This window comes from Podarcis muralis, chromosome 1 (assembly GCF_964188315.1).
Source record: "Podarcis muralis chromosome 1, rPodMur119.hap1.1, whole genome shotgun sequence".
Lineage (NCBI taxonomy): Eukaryota > Metazoa > Chordata > Lepidosauria > Squamata > Lacertidae > Podarcis > Podarcis muralis.
The window spans coordinates 82697378-82718929 of NC_135655.1; the positions used below are offsets into that span (position 1 = coordinate 82697378).

At 45.2% G+C, this 21552-nt stretch overlaps 1 protein-coding gene and 1 pseudogene across 1 annotated transcript; one reads left to right on the plus strand and one right to left on the minus strand.

The window, feature by feature from the left end:
- Window positions 1–1981: 1981 nt before the first annotated feature.
- Window positions 1982–3093, minus strand: LOC114584432 (proto-oncogene Mas-like; annotated as a pseudogene).
- An 8567-nt stretch (window positions 3094–11660) lies between these two features.
- RHOD (ras homolog family member D) lies at window positions 11661–20126 on the plus strand. Its single transcript, XM_028739403.2, has 5 exons — window positions 11661–12021; window positions 14516–14603; window positions 17923–18032; window positions 18634–18768; window positions 19693–20126. The coding sequence occupies exons 1-5, from the start codon at window positions 11875–11877 to the stop codon at window positions 19855–19857; spliced, it is 645 nt and encodes a 214-aa protein (XP_028595236.2). The 5' UTR covers window positions 11661–11874; the 3' UTR covers window positions 19858–20126.
- The last annotated feature ends 1426 nt before the right edge of the window (window positions 20127–21552 follow it).

Below are 21552 nucleotides of genomic sequence, written 5' to 3' on the forward strand. Positions count from 1 at the left end.
TGGCTGTGGTGATCTTTGTTTTTGTGTGTGGGTGAGGTGGGTGGGTGCTTTGGATCAGGTTAGCCATATTGATTTGTATGCTGTTGGTGGATTATTGTCATTGTCCTGTTGGACTGTGTGTGTGATAAAGGGGAGCCATACCGGGGTGAAGGTGTCTTCTTCTGTTTGTCCCCGTGTCAGTTTCAATTTATTAGTTAATTTTTCTAGTAGGGCTGTTTCCCATACTATTTGGTACCATTGGTCCATGCTTACTCCTGACAGGTCTCTCCAGTGTCTGGTTATGGTATTTCTGGATGTGCAGCCCATTGTGTAAATAATGTATATAAAGCAGATATTGTGGGGGAACTTCCATTCCTCCTCACCACTATGAGCTGAATAAAGAGCATGAAATCCACTCTCGACTCCGAGTATATTTCACCAAGCTACCAGGGTCTCACTGGAGAGAGAGATTCCAGTCAGGCAGAGGCTGTAACCCAGTTTAACGCATTCCTTGGCCAATCCTTCCTCAGGCCCCTTATGAGATCATAGGGCAAAATGGCCCTGTACTCTCACAAGTGGGCCTTTTAAAGGCCTCTTCTTGCAAGATCTCACGGGAGAATCCAATCCCACAAGATCTCACTCCAAAGGGGAGACGCAGCTATAGTTCCCCCACTACTCTCTGGGTTGCGCACTGCCAGGAAGGTTGGCCCAAACACAGATTGCACCAGGAATGAGGCTTAAAATGCTATCACTGCAAAACTCATTCTCTCCCTCACATTCTCCTGCTGCCATCCATGCCTGCCTCTTTGATCCTCTTCTGCTGGCTATGGAAAAGTCTCTGGTGGTGTCCATTAAGTTGGCAAGAAGAATAGGAAGGATGCTTTTCATCACTTTTGATGGCACAAGAAAGCAACTGGTGCCCTGCTGCTTGTCCCACTACCTCTAGTGGTTCCTTGGGAGGGGTGGAAGGCAAGACCCTCTTCACTGAGCAGCCTTTTTTGTGCAGATGTTACCCAAGAACCATGTTTGAGTGCAGTCATTTTGGAAGAAGAACTGCAAGGTTTGTCATGTGCCACCAGGGGACTGTTTCCTTCTCATGCTAGGATTGGTTTCAGGAACTCATGGGATCCCTCTTCTAGTTTGTCCCAATTCCCCTGACCAGTAGTGAGTTATTTTTTATCTTGAGGTGAGGAGAATCAATTCCCCTTGGCTTCTACCATTTCTCTGATTGATTCTGAAACAGCTTGTGTGACGTGTGAGAACTTGCCACATCACCTGTCACCCTCAACAATCAGAGATGGATGGTGTTCTGTACCTCAATGTACTTTTTAAGGCTAGGAGTGGCAGCTATGGTCTCAGTCTCAGCCTAGAATTATTATTATTATTATTATTATTATTATTATTATTATTATTATTATTATTATTACTGTCTGGGTTTCCCCAGCCACTCTGGGTGGCTCCCAACAGAATATTAAAAGCACAATGAAACATTCAACATTAAAAACTTCCCTAAACAGGGCTGCCTTCAGATGTCTTCTAAAAGTCAAATTGTTGTTTATTTCCTTGACATCTGATGGGAGGACGTTCCACAGGGCAGACACCACTACCAAGAAGGCCCTCTGCCTGGTTCCCTGTAACCTCACTTCTCACAGTGAGGGAATTGCCAGAAGGCTCTCGAAGCTGGGGCTCAGTGTCCAGGCTGAATGAAGTTCAGAGTTGAGAGAGGAAGGGTGAAGAGTGACGCCTTTCTCATTTCCTTCCATGTCTCAACAGTGATACCTCTGGTTATGTACTTAATTCGTTCTGGAGGTCCATTCTTAACCTGAGGTATCACTTTTGCTAATGGGGCCTCCCATTGCCGCTGCGCCGCTGCGTGATTTCTGTTCTCATCCTGAGGTAAAGTTCTTAACCCGAGGTACTATTTCTGAGTTAGTGGAGTCTGTAACCTGAAATGTCTGTAATCTGAAGCATCTGTAACCCGAGGTACCACTGTATATACTTTTTAAAGCTGTGAGGAGAGCACAGAGATTTCACAAGCACCTGGGGAGGTCATCACTGGCCCAGTTATGCCCACGGGCTTCACACTGGCTACACTAGCCTTAGGGGTTTCGACTTGGCTGTTTGCTATGTCTCTATCAGAACTGCAGCAGACATTCCTTTCCTCCTCAGCCTCGTTCTCCTCTCTTAGGGACCTCTGAATGATGAACTGGAGAGGCTCCCTGAACCATCTCTTTCTACAGAAACCTACCAGGAAATAAATGGCAGGGTTGATGCTGCTATTGATACAGGCAAGCATGTAAAAAACACTAGGGAGTTCATCATAAGGGGCTATGTGGTGCACATTGAGGGGAACACTGAAAGCAACAAACACAAGAACTGTGAGCAAGATAGTTTTACAGAGGTGTCCTGTCGGACGCTGCAGAAAACAAAACCTAACCTTTATGAACAGGGTCAGGCTAGACAGAATCATGATAGGGGTGAAGAAGGCGAGGTTGACGAGAGAGATCTTTTGTTGCATTTTGTCACATACTGTTTTGTGACTTAAAGAACAAATGTCCAGCCCAAACAGCAGGATGTCAGCAGACCACAGCACGGCCGCCACTGCACTAGACAACCATGCAGGGCGGAAGGAGTGGTACCAGAATGGGCACAGCACACAGAGACACCGCTCAACACTGATAGCAGTGAGGAAATACATACTGCTGCTGAATGAGGACACTTCCATCTTGCTCAATATGGTCATCAGCTCACACCACTGAAGGATGTGGGTGGCAAAATACTGCGCAAAAAAGAAAGATGTGATAAACAGGCGCAAAAAGAGAAAGAAAAGATCAGCCGCTGCTAAGCTGAGGGTGTAAACGAAGAGTGGATTCTTCCTGATGTCTAGTCGGAGAAACCAAAGGACAATCCATTCCGCAGCAGGCCAAAGACGCACATGAACAGACTGAAGCAATAGATGGTGTCATCTGTTAAATAGTGCACAGAGCATTCGTATCCAACATCACAGGTTTGTGTCTGAATGCTATGAATAAGCAAATGTGCCTGTGTTGTGTTAGCCATCACAAAGGCTTTGCTGGGGCTGGCAGGTGTCGTCTTCTTCTTCTTCTTCTTCTTCTTCTTCTTCTTCTTCTTCTTCTTCTTCTTCTTCTTCTTCTTCTTCCCTCCTGCCCCTTTTCACCTGCAAGCACAGAGAAGACGGAAGCGCATCAGTAAGTAACTCAGGCTGCACTCCCATTGGCGATTTATGCATTGACAGCTTTGTGGTATTTATAACCCGTCTTTTACCCAAAGGTTGCCAAGCAGGTCACAGTGCCATATACAATATTAGATGCATAACTTAATAAAATATACAAGCAAGCTTTTTTAAAAAAATAAAACACCTTGGTTCACAGCAATACTTCAACCAGAACAAAATTACTTCTCACATCTCAGAATGATACTCTCCTGTCACTCAAAAGCCCAACAGAATCAACCCATAGAATATAGATCCATGCAAACTCTGGGTTTTTTGGTGGCAAATTCATTGCAACAAGCACTGCACGAGCCTTAAAAACAAAGCATTAGCACATGGTGGGCTTATCCACACTTACCTTTTTTTCTTTTCTTTTTTTTTAGAAGAAGAGTTTGGATTTGATATCCCGCTTTATCACTACCCTAAGGAGTCTCAAAGCGGCTAACAACCTCCTTTCCCTTCCTCCCCCACAACAAACACTCTGTGAGGTAAGTGGGGCTGAGAGACTTCAAAGAAGTGTGACTAGCCTAAGGTCACCCAGCAGCTGCATGTGGAGGAGCAGGGACGCCAACTCGGTTCACTAGATTACGAGTCCACTGCTCTTAAGCACTACACCACACTGGCTCTCAGAAAGCATGTCGTTTAACCAATGCTTTTTTTCTAGAAAAAGAGGTGCTGAAACTCACCATGAATGTCTCCCCCGTTCTCATATAATGCCAATGGTGCCCATCTGAGTGGTGCCAGAACTAAATTCTGAAGAGTTCTGGCTGAAAAAAAGCCCTGTTCCTCTCTTCTGTTTTTCCTCAATATGGCAGCAAAAAACGTTTTTTAGATCCTCTAGCTGGCTGAGAGCAGATCTATTTATTGTAGTTGCTATAACCTCCTCCAGCAGAATGTGCTGGAGAAAGATTTTCTTTAATTAAGGCGGCACGGATTGTTGCTCTGACTCTTAAAGGCATCCACTTTTCAAATGCTTTCTATGATGGGCATGGCAATTCAACAAGTCCCTCTTGAGCAAGGCTTGACGTTATACCTTGATATGTCATCTGGAGACTCTGGGTACTCTCACACTAGTCATTTTCTCAAGAAGCAACTTCATTCACCTGGAAAAATTGAAATGAGATTTCCATTCCAATATCTCTATGTTCTCCTCCCATCTTTTAAATTATTGGATAGTGCTCACCTTTATGACTTTCTGTTCCTTGGCGGCGCCCGCCTTTTGCAGGTCAACTGGCAAAGTGCTGTTGATTCACCTGGCATGGAAGAGTGAAGCACTTTGGGCAAAAGTACTTCGGGCCAAAGCACTTCTAAAGGTAAAGGTAAAGGTACCCCTGCCCGTACAGGCCAGTCTTGACAGACTCTAGGGTTGTGCGCCCATCTCACTCAAGAGGCCGGGGGCCAGCGCTGTCCGGAGACACTTCCGGGTCACGTGGCCAGCGTGACATCGCTGCTCTGGCGAGCCAGAGCCGCACACAGAAACGCCGTTTACCTTCCCGCTAGTAAGCGGTCCCTATTTATCTACTTGCACCCGGGGGTGCTTTCGAACTGCTAGGTTGGCAGGCGCTGGGACCGAGCAACGGGAGCGCACCCCGCCACGGGGATTCGAACCGCCAACCTTTCGATCGGCAAGCCCTAGGCGCTGAGGCTTTTACCCACAGCGCCACCCGCGTCCCAGTAAAGCACTTCTAGCAAACTTTAAACCAGACACTTGTATTTTGAGAGGAAAGGGATCTGCAGAACTCCCACTCAGAATGCACTCCTGATCTAAGGGAGCTGGACCAGTTTCCTACTGAAAATCCTTGCCTAAGTTCCTACTATTTGCCCCTGAAAATGCTTCTCACAGTAAATGTCTCTTTGGGGAGCGATTAGGGGGTTCAGCATGAGACCAACATGGGGCCCTGATCTGGAGACATTCTAGTTTTGAGCCACATTGTTGCTGGAAGTGGCCAGTTACACACACCTTATTAAAAGTGTACTGATTGCACTGTGTAATTTGGCTCTTAAAATAAGAGTTACCGGTAGTTACAATGTGAGTCTATACCTGTCTATTCAGAATTAAGACACATTGAGTCTAATGCGGGTTATTTACATGTAAGTGAGTACAGGATGGCAGCCTTTGTTAGTTACTGCTTTTTAATTGTTTTATTTGTAATTTTGATATTTCATGCAAACTGCTTATACGTTTTGTTACATTCAAACAGTATATAAATGTTGTTAAATAAAGAGCAGATCAGCAGTGCCGGGGCATGCGTGGCAAGCGCCAAGCATCCCGGGGGTGCACGTCAAGCACCGAGCGTCCGGGGGGCAGGGGCGGGGGGGCGGCTGCGATGTCATCCCCCCCGGGATGGCAGCTTGGGTGGACCGCTCCCCCTGCCCTGCCTTCATCCGTCAGTGCAGATCAGAATGATTTTAACCAGCATTAGTTTCTTGTGCCTCTGCCATTATATATCTGCAGTGGGATCCCAACCCCCATGCAAATGTGTATATTTACCGGTAGTTTGCACTAAAATGCAAATGAATATTCATGAGAATTTAAAAAAAATTGCAAACTGATGTCAGAATGTGGAAAACTGAATAGGAAAAATGAGAAATTGAGAGAAACAAAGATTGACAGATTAACCCATAACTTAACAGTGAGTAGTGACTGATTACTTCTAGACATTTCTGAATTAGGCTTTCTGGACCTATTCCAAACAGATTTCCTGCCTGGTTTCGGGACTAAGACCGTTTGAACAATCTGTGTCTGGAAAGAAACAGGGGAGGTGTGGGCTTGTTGATTCACCTGGGGTTACTTATGAAGAAAATGAAAATTGGAACTGGGTGTTGTCAGAATAAAAACAACACCACACACCAACCCCCGCATTCCCTCTCCAAGCAGTTTCACGTCAAGCAAGAAAGGGAGGTTACAAGTTGGAACACTCTGACAGAAAGAAAGGAGAAATCTCGTAAGACAGCTCTGTAAAATAGGAGTAGGACCAGTGAAAACCTGCCCACCAGTGGAGTGCGGCCAGTGGACTAGGAGGACTAGACTAATCCCCTAAATCAGTGGGGTGCCTTGAACAATGGTCTGGCGTGCCGCGGGCAACACTGGCCTCTGTCCCTCTTTCCTTCCCTCCTTGCATCTCTGCCTCCCAAAGGCTTGCACAGCTGTCTGTTGCAGCAGTCCTGGCTACAAGCTCCTCTGGCAAATGGTGCCTCTGGTGCTTCCCAGGCCCCTGTGGGGCAGTGTGAGGAGGCACCTACAAGTCTGGCTTTGGGAAGGAGGCAGAAGGGCTACAGCATCCTGTCAGAGCCCTGGAAGCTTGTGCCTGGCTTCGGGAGGGAGGCACAATGAATGATCATGCACATGATGTTGGCCTCCTTCCCAACAGCCATCGCAAGCTGACGCCTCTGGCCCTAACTGTTCCCCTATGAAAAATTTCACTGCCTGCCACTCTTGCCCACATAGATTGTCCAGAAGCATTTGGTAATAAATGGGACCAAAAGCCACCGAGGTCACTGCAGAGATTCTCTATCTGTCCATCTATGTATCTGTCTGCCAATAAACTACTTCCTGGAATACCTTCATTATTACTTCCTGGAGTATTTTTAAGTATTTTAATTTGCATAGTTTCTGCAGGTAACAGTGTTCAGCTTTTCTTGTGCAAGGGCATGGGATTATGGCATTTCCCTTCCCACTCTTATTTCAAAGCTATTTTTGTCTTTGTATCAGAAAGGCACCTGACCAATTTGGTTGCCAATAAATATTGCTGCGAACATTTCAGAGATCATGGTCTTTCCAACGAGTGGCTCCTGTCCAGGTTTGTTACTTGTCTTACTTTAAATGTTGTGAGGATCCTATGCCCTTTTAAAATGTGGTTTGGGGTGTGTATTGTTGTTTCTATTTTAATTATGTATTTTGTGGTTTTATATTTTGATTTTATTCTGTGAACCACCCTGAGACCTCCGGGTATAGGGTGGTATATAAATTCAGTAAATAATAAATAATAATGGCAGAGTGCTCATAGTCCTGAAAATATTGCAATTTCGCTGCTGAGAAAATGGGATACCTCTGCAGCAGTAGTGTTGCCTTCAGGAGAGATGTCTGGATCCCCTACAACTGATGACTGCCAGCTGGGTATTTGAAAGCAACATCTGGAAAGCTCCCTACAGAGGAAAAGGGACTATGATACCCCATAGTATACCTAGAGCGCTGGTGAAATCAGTCATGCTCAAGCCTTTGCTGCCATCATGTGGCTCTGTTTTATACAGTTTCCGGGGGAAATCTGTGTTCGTCAGGTACAGCAGTTGAAGCGCTTTAAATGTGATCGTAGTTGTTGCTGCAGAGCCTTTATTTTGTTTATCTAAAAATATGTATGGACAACTTTTATGAGCAGAACTCTTCAAAGTGGCTTACTTGATGTAACAGATCTGTAGAAAACGCAACCTGAAGAAAGAGACAATGGGGACTTCCGGCGAGGCAAGATGGCCAACGCCACGGCTGCACAGAGCTCCTGAGAATGACCTGCACCAACAGCATTGGCTGGCTGGTCCCCACACTGCCAACACTGCTACCACCGCAATTGGGGGGGAACCAGGGGTGCCCAACGCAACAACCAGGGAGGCTGTGGGGAACCCCTAGCCCCCCCCCCCCAGTGGCCTTGAGTGTGCTGGGACCGAGAGCACCCCACTGACAGCCCAGCAGAGCTCCGAGGCCTCTGGAACCAAACAGAAAGCAAAAAGGAGTCGTCCCCACACAGCCAAGCACCAGCTTACTGCCACCGCTGCCACAGCCACTGCCACTGCTGACACCAAGAGAGAGAGGTAGGAAGGTACCGGGAAACTACTGTCTAAAAGACTTCTACAAAAACAACAAACCCACACCAACACAAGAAATACAAGAAAAATTAAAGGGTAAAGGTAAAGGGACCCCTGACCATTAAGTCCAGTCGTGACCGACTCTGGGGTTGCGGCGCTCATCTCGCTCTATAGGCCGAGGGAGCCGGCGTTTGTCCGCAGACAGCTTCCGGGTCATGTGGCCAGCATGACTAAGCCGCTTCTGGCTAACCAGAGCAGCGCATGGAAACACCGTTTACCTTCCCGCTGGAGCAGTACCTATTTATCTACTTGCACTTTGATGTGCTTTCGAACTGCTAGGTTGGCAGGAACAAGACAAATTAGAGACACCCAAATATCTTGGCTAACACACCATCAACTACACGCCTTCTTAAACAATCCAGCAGTAAAATCAGCAGCCACTAGGCCCTTGACCACCTTCGAAAAACTTCTCCTGACAGCAGAGGAACACGGCAAAGGGATGGTATCCACAATATACAAAATACTGCTCCAAAATCCCACAACTTCCCATGACGCAATCAAAGAACAATGGGAGCATGACATAAGCTATGAAATCAACCCCACCCAATGAACTAGAATGTGGTCTAAACCTCCCTTTAAGTCCATATTAGCCAAAAGAAGGAAACTCACTCTGAAATAAACTGGTCCCAAGCTGTTAAGGGCTATTTTATTTTATTTTATTATTTTATTTTATTTTATTTTAGAAAGCACATACACTTCAATAACATATAAGAAAAAAGAAAGAAAATACAACTGAATTAAAATTGAACATACATACAAAACAAATTTGAGTTGTTATGTTCACAGTCCCTAAAAAGAATTATTAGTATTGGGAGAGGGAGGGTAGTAACATTATTTTGCTAAATTTTAAGTATTTTATTACATATAAAATATGAATATTTGAAAGATACAGAAACAAAAAATGACTAGCCCTTTCAACATCAGATGGTTTAAATTATGGGCTTTAGATAACAAAAAAGATAACAAAAAGCACAAGGAATTTTATGACCACATGATGGCAGCAACATCCCAGAGAAAGAATCTCTTAAGGATCTTCATCTCGGTTGGGATCTATGAGTAAAACTTTTTAGGACTGTGTTGCCTCAATGTCTCCAGAGTGCACAGCCATTCAACTGAAGGTTTCATTTGCCACTCTGAAGAGCAGCTTAGTATTCTCCCCATTCTGAAGCTGATGAGTAGAGAGGAAATATTGGTCTTGCCGTTCAATATGTGGTGAGTGGGCAGGACTCATAGTCTTGGTATCAGATAAGTTACACTGAGCTAGTGTGAGTCACTGCACATTCTACCTTGGACTTTGGTTGTCCTGATTGTTTTGGGTGACTATAAAGGAACTGTTGGTATGAATCAATTTTATGTTTGGCAAGTTGCAACCAAGAGATATTGTGTTGCTGTTTCAAAGGCTAGAGGCTGCAAGATTGTCCAGGTTCAGCATTGTTGCCCTCGATCATATTCCTCTCCTACGAGCTGCATTCCTATTCTGTCCCACTTAAGGCAAGGGAGGAGGGTGGACAAAAAAACTGGTGGAGGATCAAGGCAAGAGAAGCTCCATCTGCAGGATCTCCTGCTATCTCAACCCTTCTTGATTCTGAATAATCTGTCCTTCCAGGGAGTACATAACTGCATAAGAAAGATGGTTTCTGGGCAGACCATCCATCCCTGACCATTGGCTATGCTGGAAAAGGTGTGGAGAACCTAATCAAAGGGGAGGGGGTTCAAATGTATATCAAGTGGATGTGCTGTGGTCATGAGCCTATTTTGCAATTCCTCCCCCCCCCCCTTGCATGCACACTTAACAGTCTGACACACAGCAACATAGCAAGTGAAGGTATATCTGCCATGGATATGAATGGAGGGAGCTTCCTCAGCTGCATTTCTGTGCACTTAAGCTGGTGTTCAAGGGTCAGTAAAAATGTATCTCTTGTTGTTCTAGTCTTCAAAGAATACCTATGATTTGAAGAATTTGCAGCAAAGGCAAAATTTCACCAGACACAACTATTTCCATGCACCTATAAAGCTATGGAACAGGGGTCCCCAAACTAAGGTCCGTGGGCCGGATAAGGCCCGAGGGACTCGTTTATCTGGCCCGCAGCGACCCCCGCCGCCCGCTGCTGCCGCCTGCTATTACCAGCACTGCGCTGCATGGCTGCCCACTTCCGGGTCGGAGGAGCACCCGAAATAGCTTGTGTGCATGCACAAGCATTATTTGTGCATGTGCAAGCGTTATTTCTGGTGCACCTCCAACCCGGAAGTGCACCGGAAATAGCGTGTGTGCACACGTATGGGCACGTGCTCCCCCACCCTCCAGCCCGCCGCATGATCAGCGCTGGAGACACCGGCCTGAGGCGCAGTAAGTTTGCTGACCCCTGCTATAGAAGCCCACATTCAGCAACCCTTATTTCATTGGTGAATTAAGTAATTGTGTTCATAGACAGGTGTCAATTTACAAAGCTTTACCTTTGTAAAGCTTCTTATGGACGGAAAGTAGGGTGCAATCTGACTGATGGCCTTTTCTTTTGAAGTCCTCCTTCACTGTGAAACCCTGGTGATATTCTGTGCTACTCCCAGTCAGAAGAGCGCCACTAAAATCAACAGGCTCAAGGAACTGACGTGCATTGATTTCAGTGGGTCTACTCTGAATATGACTTGGTGATCACCCTTTGGCTGTGACTTTTAAACAGAGCAGTATTTTATTCCATTTCTTCAAGGTAAGAGGTTGGAGGATCAGAGCCTCTGTGCTTAGAGAGAAAGAGAACACTGCTTGAGATCAACAAAGAGCACTCGAGGTGAATGGTTAATGGCCCATTAATTTGAACAAAGCAGTTCATTCATATTCAACTAAAAGTAATAGGCAAGGACTGAGCAGGTATAAACCAATCTTCTCTGGCCACAGTCTTCATCATACAGAGGAATGAGCTCTTTGGAAATGGACACACCACCATTTCCGTAGACTCTTTCATAGGTCTCGCCTGTGTATTTAACTGCTGCCCAGCCTGCCAAAGTAAGTTCCCTCCTAGGGAAATAGAAAGCAACCAGATGCTCCCTCAGATTTATAGCAGATAAAAAGACTTATGTGGCGTCAAAGCGCTGGTGAAGATTTAAGTTTGAATATTCCATTAACTCTGTGCATGTGTCTGTATACATGTGTCTGTATATAAATTTGCACATGTACTGTTCGCTGTGTTTGTGTGTCCGTAACAGAGTATGTATGCATTTTTACACTGGCATCAGAACAAGGATCAAATGTGATGGTACACAACTGCACAAAGTGCATGCTTTTATCTATATCACTTCTGTTCCTCTGTGGATTTTGTTGAGTATACCATTGTATGCTACACCTGTGCACATGTGTAGTCCTGAATGTATGCAAGATATGGGCATGAACAGGATTTAACAGTGTTTAATCGATACATGGGTGATGCCCCCATCTTCCTTGCTTGGTGAACTGTTTGAAAAGCACTTTGCCAATATGTGAATTTCCCTATCTTCCATTCTATTCGTCATCACCCTGAGGGTGGATGCTTCTGGGAAAGTGTCCCTGTTTACAATCTCCACCCTCTGCCAGCCAATCCTTTCACATTCCAGACACACCTGCTGTTCCACATTCACCCTTGGCCACTCTCTCCCACTGACCTTGTGCTGTGAGCCTTGATTTTTAAATCTACAGCAAAGAAAAGAGTCAAGCTGCAGATCTCGGCGTGGAAGAGCCCTGTTATACAACTTGTTGGAGAAAAGAAGTTATCTCATCTGCCGTTTCCTTGGATCGTTGCAAAAGATATCCCTTTGTAGGGCCCTGGGGGCTGGTAGAGATGCAAAGAGGCTTAGAGACTCCAGACCAGTTAGGTGCCAACCGGGAGACTCCAGGAATCCCTGAGATCAAAGTTGTTGTCGTAGGAGATGGAGGCTGCGGAAAGACATCGCTGCTCATGGTCTTTGCAAAAGGAGACTTCCCCAAGGTAAGCCCTGTCTATCCACAGGATTGTTACCACCAATAATATGCTTGTTATTTGCCATACTATATCCTGCCCAAGGAAAACTGTCCAACTTTCAAAGTGGGATTGGGTTGTTGCTCTTTTTACTGCCCTGAGGTTATCGTTCTGGGAACCTCTAAGATAGGGGTGGTGGGGAAACCTTTTTCAACTCAAGGGTTACATTCCATTCTAGGTAAGGTAAAGGACCCCTGGACGGTTAAGTCCAGTCAAAGATGACTATGGAGTTGCGGCACTCATCTCACTTTCAGGTCAAGGGAGCCGGCATTGGTCCACAGACAGCTTTCCAGGTCATGTGGCCAGCATGACTAAACCTCTTCTGGTGGAACGGGACACGGACAGAAACCAGAGCACATGGAAACACCATTTACCTTCCCTCCATAGTAGTACCTATTTATCTACTTGCACTGGTGTGCTTTCAAACTGCTAGGTTGGCAGGAGCCAGGACAGAGCAACCGGAGCTCACCCCATCACAGGGATTTGAACTGCAAGCCCAAGAGGCTCAGTGGTTTAGGCTACAGCACCACCCGCATCCCTTTACCATTCTAGGTAACCTTCCAGGGGCCACATGTAAGAGTGGGTATCAGGGTCAGGTCAGCAATGACTCACAAGATGTCAGTGAAGCCTTTAATCAAAGAAAAATGGCTCAGCCCTAGTGAGCACAGCTACCCTTTCCAGTAGGTCTTGCCCCAATGAGGCAGTTGCGAGGACTAAAGGTTCCTGCCTTCACACCACTCTTTAAGGCTCCTCCTCCCCAGGTTCGTTCCCAAGCTATCTGAAGCTCATTTGTCTCGTCTCTCATTGTTCCACCCTCTTCATGCCTCTGTGGGTTCTGGAAGTCCGGGGTGGAGGGGAGATTGTCGCAACAGGAGGGGGAGACCCCCTGGCTTCTTCAGCAGCCTGCCTCCACTCTGCCTCTTGCCCCCCCTCCTCTCCTGCCTCTGCTTCTGTCTCTGCCACAGCCTCTTCCTGCTCACTAAAGCCTGTTGCCACTCCAACTTCTGGCACCTCCTCCTTCCAGTCTGCTCCCTCTTCTCCCTCTGACCACTAATCATCATCCCAACACCAATTCCCTGGCTCTGATCCTTCTTCCTTTGGGAATTCCCTTGGGGGTTCCCCAGCTGGAGCCTCCCACCACTCCTCTGCATCCAACCAGTCCATGACACCACATGACAGAAATGGGCAGGGCCAGAGGCAATTGTGGGTGGAGCAATTAATGTAAATACTAGCTTTGTGCAGGAGGCTACACTCACCCATCCCTCTCTGTCAACCACCCAGGCAAGGAAAGGGCATCATCAGGGCTTAAGGACACATTCCAGTCTGGCAAAACTACCCAAGGAAAGTAGGACTGGTGACAGGGTAGGGTCTGGTGAAAGGGTGTGTTTAATTAATTAAATTTATTAGTTTTATACATTTATGGCCTGGGAAGAGTCCTAAGGGACAGACAGAGAGGCTGGGTGTGTCAACTTTGGTCTCAGGCCTGAGTTTCCCCAACCCTGACCTAACATGGTAAATTCTACCAACAAAAACAAGGTAAGCAGGCTTCTCTCACCATCTCCTTGGAGTCATGGGTAATGGGACCCTTGGGACTTCACTGGAACAAGTTCAGTAGGGAAAAGTCAAGCTGTGACTAAGAGTACTACTGGTCAGTGTCACCGAACCTCCTTTCACACAAAAAAAACATTTATTTAGTTGCCAATACTGTTGCTATACAAAAGAAGAATTTGTCTGGTGTGCATTCTCCAGTGGTGCCCACTAGGGGTGGTTGAGCAGGAGGCAGGAGCCAGAATCAAGGACAGGGAGACCCAACTGATTCTAGTTCTGCACCTATCCTCCTCTTTGCTGAGTTGCACCTGAGCAACCCTGAGGCTAAGGAGGAGGAACCTGATAACCAGGTCCCCCCCCATGGCTGTTTGTAAGCACAGGTGGGAAACAGGTGGGAACTGACTGAGAGCAGACTGAGGGTGATGGGTCACTGCCACATTCTTCCTAATGCAGCAGTCACCTCTGGTGTTCTCAAAAGGTAAGCCCACCTGGCAGCAAACACAGTACATGGATCAGTAGCAGATGGTGGGGTGGGATGGCTGTGCTCACCTGACCACCAGACTTTTCATGCTGCTTACTGGGAAGTAGAAAGGGAGGAGTGAGGCCAGTGTAGTGCAAACACAGAAGCAGAGACAATCTCATGCTCCTGCCAGCGCATTTGCACTGCACCAACCTCACTCCTGCACCTCCCAGTGAGCAGCAACAATGTGGCTGGCCAGAGGTCAGGTGAGTAGCAGTGCCCCACCAGGCCATCTGCTCCTGACATTGAACGAAGGCTCATTTGAGCAAAATGTTGAGGAAAGGGATGCACGATAGTATCTTGAAGAAAAAATGTTGGAATGGAGATAGAATACAAAACGGTCCTTTCTCACAGACAAGGCAAAAACATATCTTTCTCACCTTCCTCTTCTTCTAGGTTTACATCCCAACAGTATTTGAGAAATATTCAGCCCCCTTCCACATCAACGACAAGCAAGTGAATATCAGTCTCTGGGATACAGCAGGTGTGTGCGTCAGGGTAGCTGAAGGGGAGGGTTATGGACAGTCACATTGGAAGGTGACATATTATCGGGTCATATTATGCTGAGAATGGGTGTGCTGTCAAGTCATATAGGCATCATCAACCAGAAGAAAGCTAGGTGTGACACAGATTTCTGCATATTCATTGTGGCCACTGAGATCTGTCGGCTGGAAAGTAGGGTTGCACTTTCATAAGGACAATTGATTTTGCTATGTCAACTATACAGTGGTACCTCAGGTTACATACACCTCAGGTAACATACGCTTCAGGTTACAGACTCCACTAACCCAGAAATAGTGCTTCAGGTTAAGAACTTTGCTTCAGGATGAGAACAGAAATCGGGCTCCGGCGGCACGGCGACAGCAGCAGGCCCCATTAGCTAAAGTGGTGCTTCAGGTTAAGAACAGTTTCAGGTTAAGTACGGACCTCCGGAACGAATTAAGTACTTAACCCGAGGTACCACTGTACAATTATATCAAAATGTGCTTTCCCTTTTGCAATAGTACATTTCTTACCATGGGCTAGCCAGGGGGGTGGGGGTGGGCAGGGCTTAGGGCATAAGCCCTGACCCCGACTTAGGAGCATACCAAGGTGCCAAGCGAGCTCTGTAAAGCACTTGTGTCAACAGCCCAAGCCATTTGGATGTTCCAGTGATCGGCCAGGGCTTTAATAGGAGCGCCAGTCATAGCAGCCAGAAAATCCCCGCTTTCAGTGTATTTGCATTCTTTTAAATGATCATACGCTACATTTTCTGTGTTGCTGATGAGACTCCTTTTGGTTGTGTGAAGCGATACATACATCAAACAAACTAAACCTAAATTAAACTTGAGTGAGGTGTTATAGATGCTACAACCTCCCTGACAGAGATTTTTGTTCAAAGAGGCAGTATCAATAGATTGTTAAAATGCTTGGGTGGAGCCCCCTTCCCCAAAATGTCACACAGGTAGTAAGTATTACTCACTTAGGTGGAAACTGCATTGGGAAAATAAGGATGAAAACTCTGGTTAAAGAATACAGTATGTGGAATATTTCTTCAAAAGAAATTCTCTTTTAATGTAGAGTAGAAAACAGAACAGAAGTTGAACTTAAACATGTAAATAAAACATATCTTAATATTTGGAGGGCTTATTTATTTATTTACTTACTTACTTACTTACTTACCTCCAAAAGTCCATATTTTCATGGTACAACTTCCTGGAGACCTTACTGAGCATTTTCTTGATTTGTTGCAGGGAGGTTAGATGACCTTGGCTATTTAAGGAGCCTTCAACCCTCCATTGTCTCCAGAGGTAGATGGATGCCAACCAGTTCTGATTCCTTTGTAGGGAGGTTAAATGACATTGCACCAAAGCAGGTGTCACCCCCCAACTTTCCAGTGCATTTTCCGATCACTTTTCTTCTCGCAAAAATGTCAATCTTTTGGGGAAGTTGGTTTCTTGAGCAAGAGCTCCCAATCAGCTGTAACTGCACAACCTGAATGTGCCGATATATGACTGGATCATGTTTTGTGACTAAATCCCCCCAAGCTATAAGGGTGTGGAAATGTTTCCTTCCAGTAGGTGGCAGCCCAACCAAATTTGCACACACAATACCTCTCCTGTTAATTGAAAGCACATCCCCCCCCCCCCGCAAAGAATTCTAGGTATTGTAGTTGGTTTAGAGCTGCTGGAAATTGTACAGTAGTTCTGTAAGGGGTAAACTACAGCGGCTGAAACTTTTTGAAAGAAATAATGTGCTTCGGCTGTGCTTTAAAAGTATAGTGCATACACAGCCCCAATATGAGGGAAAGAAAAAGAACTTTCCTGGAAATACTGGAAATCTGTTCTGTTGGAAGTCGTATTTTAAAATTTCTGAATTTCCAGAGTTGCCAAGCAGGGTCCTGATAGTGCTTAAGTGGATTATCTGAGACAGGTTTCTGAGGGAAGACAAAAGGGAAAGCCTCCCTCACTCCACTCCCTGCCCTCAAGCACATGTTCTTATTATGAAGGTATCTTTTAAGTGATAAGGATGATAAGATTAACAAGTTAGAATGCAATGCAGCAATATTCCCCTAAGGAAATGCAAGTGGTGGCATTTTTGGCTTGCTTAAGTATAAATTAATCAGATGTTAATAGCTCAAACATTCCATTTAAAATTTCATTTTCAGTAGGAACCTGTCTCCGTGCTAACCATGCAATCTTGCAGTAGAAAGGCTGAATTGAAATCCTCTTATTAAAAAAGGTCTGGCCTGATGGACTTGTAGAAGCCAGTTGGCCCATAACCTGTTAGACTCGGGTCCAACCATCTGTTGTTGATACAACACCACACTTTGACTAGTGATCGGCAGAGTATGCGTAGCTCCAGCAGATTCTTCCAGCACAACATGCAGAGTCTTCCTATTTTCCAGTAGATCACCATGTCCAGAGTTCCCAGTTAAGACAACTCCTTTCTCACTCAGTTCAGTTCAAAGTACAGTGGTACCTCGGGTTAAGTACTTAATTAGTTCGAGGTCTGTACTTAACCTGAAACTGTTCTTAACCTGAAGCACCACTTTCACTAATGGGGCCTCCTGCTGCCGCTGCGCCGCCAGAGAACGATTTCTGTTCTCATCCTGAAGCAAAGTTCTTAACCTGAAGCACTATTTCTGGGTTAGCGGAGTCTGTAACCTGAAGCGTATGTAACCCAAGGTACCACTGTATAAAACGTTTATTGTCTCATGGCACAAGACAAGCATAAACATGCTAGCTACGTTAACTGATGCTGGTACATCATGAACTAATCTACTATAAAATACAATTATTCTGGTCTTAGAAATAAACATTTCAAAGATACAAATTGACAGAGAGATCTACTAGCACTTTGCCATGCTAGCTCACCATGCTATAGCATGTAACCTTCAGTTTCACAACATTGATGCTTTGCACTGAGCAGTGAACACCTCACACTGCTAGCAAAAGCAGTCTTGGCTTTATACCACCAACACCACCCCACTGCACATTCACACAATCCTTAGAGAAAGGGACGGTGGGTGAGTTGTGCTTTAGGCATTTATCCTTGGACTGTTTCTAACCACCTGGCTCCTTCTCTAAGCAGAACCCAGTCACAGAGAATGTGCAGTTCAGAACACGGCCCAAGCATTTAGTGTGATTTCACCCATATTTTTTTTCCAAATTACACCAACATAGTTGTTAATATTTTGGACAGTGAAATGCAACATGGAAGGGGGATATTTATTAAAAGCATTTGTCCTTGGCAAGGAGCATTTGCATATTGCGCTATAGAGGTGAAAGCAATGCGTACAACTTTGTCTCCACTCCACCTAGGGCAGGACGATTACGACAGGCTCCGCCCCCTCTCCTATAATGGGGCTCATGCAGTTATCATGTGCTATGATGTCACCAGCCCTGCCAGCTTCAACAACATCCTCACAAAGGTAAAAAGGCCATGCAATAACTAAGCCAAGACTATCTATGAACTCAGTAAGAACAGCTGCCTCTGGAGTCTATGGAATAGGTGATATAAGAATAATGTGATATGATAGATAGATGTAGATATAATCTGCAGATTTGCACCCAACATTGCTCAGGAATTTTAAGATACCAAAAAAATCAGTGTCGTCTTGAAAGCTCCAGTCCACCATCTTGATTCAAAATGGCGTCCAGTTGTACCCTAGCATCGATTAAGCACACAAATTTCCTGTGTGTGTGTGGTATAATCAAATTGGTATGCCAAGTTGGCATGCACACACACTACAGCATTCCTGAAGCATTGAAAGAGGGGAAGTAGTAAATAGGAAAGGCATCATTTAGCAGATATGGGTGCCTTATTTAAGGAAACAATTCATTTTCATTAATATAGTGAACAAACTAAACATTTTAAGTTGTGGTTCTTCAGAAAAACCTCTATTAATTTCTCTGCTCATTTATATATCAGGATCCAGCCCCTCACCACCATGTTACTTTCTCTCTCTCTCTCTCTCTCTCTCTCTCTCTCTCTCTCTCTCTCTGTGTGTGTGTGTGTGTGTCCCCTTTTAGTGGTACCCTGAAGTGAACCATTTCTGCAGAGGGATTCCACTCCTGCTTGTTGGATGCAAGACAGACCTAAGAAAGGACAAGGTTCTGCTAAGGAGGTTGCATCAGGACCATCTGGAGCCCATCACATATCAGAAGGTAATACAATCAGCAGATAGCTCCTCTGCACCAGCCTCACACGGGCAAGAGTCAGCACCAATGGACTTCCACACTAAACAATATGAATCCCACAGACAGGTCTCTGGGACACAGCAGACATGTTGTTGTTTTTACTTCTGCCCATATGGTCATTCTTGCCAGAGCCCCATCCTTGCCAGGTGCTGGTAATGGGGAGTGGCAATCAAATATTAGCTGAAAAGTATGTGTTTGTTTGCAATGCAAAGGAATTTCTTCCTAATAGAAGTTTATTGAGCAAGAGCAGCCCCACCACTGAGATGGTCAAATCCAGGCACCAGCTTTTGTCTTGCCACGAAAGGGCAGAAAAATTCTTACTCTGGGATTCAGTGTGGATTTTCTGTTTCAGGAAGTAAAATGTCATGGACCACCCCTTATTTTCCTTTTGGTAGGGTCTTCGCTCTCCTCCCTTTCCCTAACAAGATCTATGACGTACAGTTCAAAGTGTTGGCGCTGACCTTTAAAGCCCTAAATGGCCTCCGCCCAGTATACCTGAAGGAGCATCTCCACCCGCATTGTTCAGCCCAGACACTGAGGTCCAGCTCTGAGAGCCTTCTGGCAGTTCCTTCACTTCTGGGTAGTGACACCTGCCCCGTGGAACGCTCTCCCATCAGACGTCAAGGAAAAAAGCAACTATCTGACTTTTAGAAGACATCTGAAGGCAGCCCTATTTAAGGAAGTTTTTAATGTTTGATGTTTTATCGTAATAATAATAATAATAATCATCATCATCATCATCATCATCATCATCATCTGTTGGGAGCCACCCAGAGTGGCTGGAGTATAAATATAAATTATTATTATTATTATTATTATTATTATTATTATTATTATTATTAATGACATTCTCTTCTTCTCCTCTTTCCCCCTTCACACACACCTTTATAGGGAGAGTCTTTGGCCCGGAATCTCCATGCAGTTGCCTACCTTGAGTGCTCAGCTCGTTTCCATGAGAACATCATCGACATATTCACAGAGGCTTCCAGAGCAGCCTTGAGTACCATGAAGAAGAAACGAAGGTGCAAACCCAAAAGGACTTGCCTGCTTTCCTGATAGCCATAGTAGATCAACATGTCAGCAGATGGATGGAACCAACAGTGGAGGATTGGTGGGGTGTTTGGCAACTGCCCAGCACCCCACACTTTAGGGAGCCCCCAAGTCTTGTACAAAATCCTGCTTGCCTCCTTTATGGTCAGTCATTCTCAGCAGGATTTCAGTTGAACATAAACTTGGGAGAGGCTGCAATTGCAGTGGATTGATTGAGGACTTTGCTTCCAAGGAGGCTCAAAACAGTTCATTTCATTAAACAGGGTACTAGAGAATTTACTTTTAAGTGATCAATCATTATACCATTATTTATCAGTGATCTGACTACCATATGTTCCTCCTACCAAGATATTATATAATAAGCTTTTATATTTTTTTTAGATTTTTAGGGTTTCCTCGACATAACAATTTGTTTCTTTTTGTTTATGACTTGTATCTGTGTATTTACAATGTAGTGTTAGATAATGTATTCTTGCACACAGTCTCCCTCCATTTTGATTCAGGCATACCTCACTCAAGGACCCTCTTCCAGAAAACACGAATCCGAGTTCTGACACCAGTGTTGCACACCACCCCAATCTCTGAGCTGTGCAAAATTCCAGGGGTTCCAGGTGTTTTGTCCAGGGTCCATGTTTCATTTTGGGAATGCGGCACATAAGAGACTGTGGTGGCTTTATGATATATAGTATATTTATACATATATACAAACTGAGCCTACGATGGAGGGGTTCACAGCATTAACACTCCAAGAGGGTCTTGCTTCTCCCATAGGTGCAGCCTTGGATCCAAACAGACATCAGACATCATGCCCTGCCTGCTACTTCACTTCTCCTGGACACATAACTCCCAACACTGCCACTCCAAGTTGTGGCTTTATCTGTTGGGGGAAAGGTCCCACTCATTTGCCATCTCACACCAAGCACCTTTTGATCCTTTGTCGTATTAATGGCTCATCCACCATGCTACCACCTCAACACAGGAGAATAGCCTGGCTTAATTAGCTTTGGACACTTGCTAATTCTAGGGGAATTAGAAGTATCTCGTACACAACTTCATACATGTCTGGCATCTAGTTTTAACACCCTAGCTTTAATTAAATTCTAACAGCTACTAGACCCAGCAAATGAATGTATTACGATACAATTGTATTTCCATTGCAGTTTCATGTAAAGAATCAAGTGAAATTTTATGCCTGACTTGCTTTCATTCCTTTAAGGGGCCCCAAATGACTTTCTTGCCCAGGGCCCCCCAAACCTTAGGGGCACCAGAATGTACCAGCTTAAAATCAAGCCTCCAAGATCTAGTGACTCGATATCTGCTTACTTTTAGCAGCTGGCTTAAGTGGAGAAGATTAGTAGATGGTCTTAGCTTCTGGATCTAAATGTCATGAGAATCAGGTAAAGACCTCCCTCCACATATTCCATTTGTGTTTATACCAGGCCTAAAATATGTAAACCCCACCAGCCAAATGCAGCCTACCAGCCACTCAATAAGCCTCCTGTTTTTGCTGTCTGCCTAAGATTGCAAATGGAGGAGTTGTCAAGTGCCTGGCATGCCACAGGTAGCAAGCAGGCTGCAACCAGCTTCTTTAGGACAGGTTTACACCAAACCTTAAAAGAAGAAGAAGAGTTTGGATTTGATATCCCGCTTTATCACTACCCGAAGGAGTCTCAAAGCGGCTAACGTTCTCCTTTCCCTTCC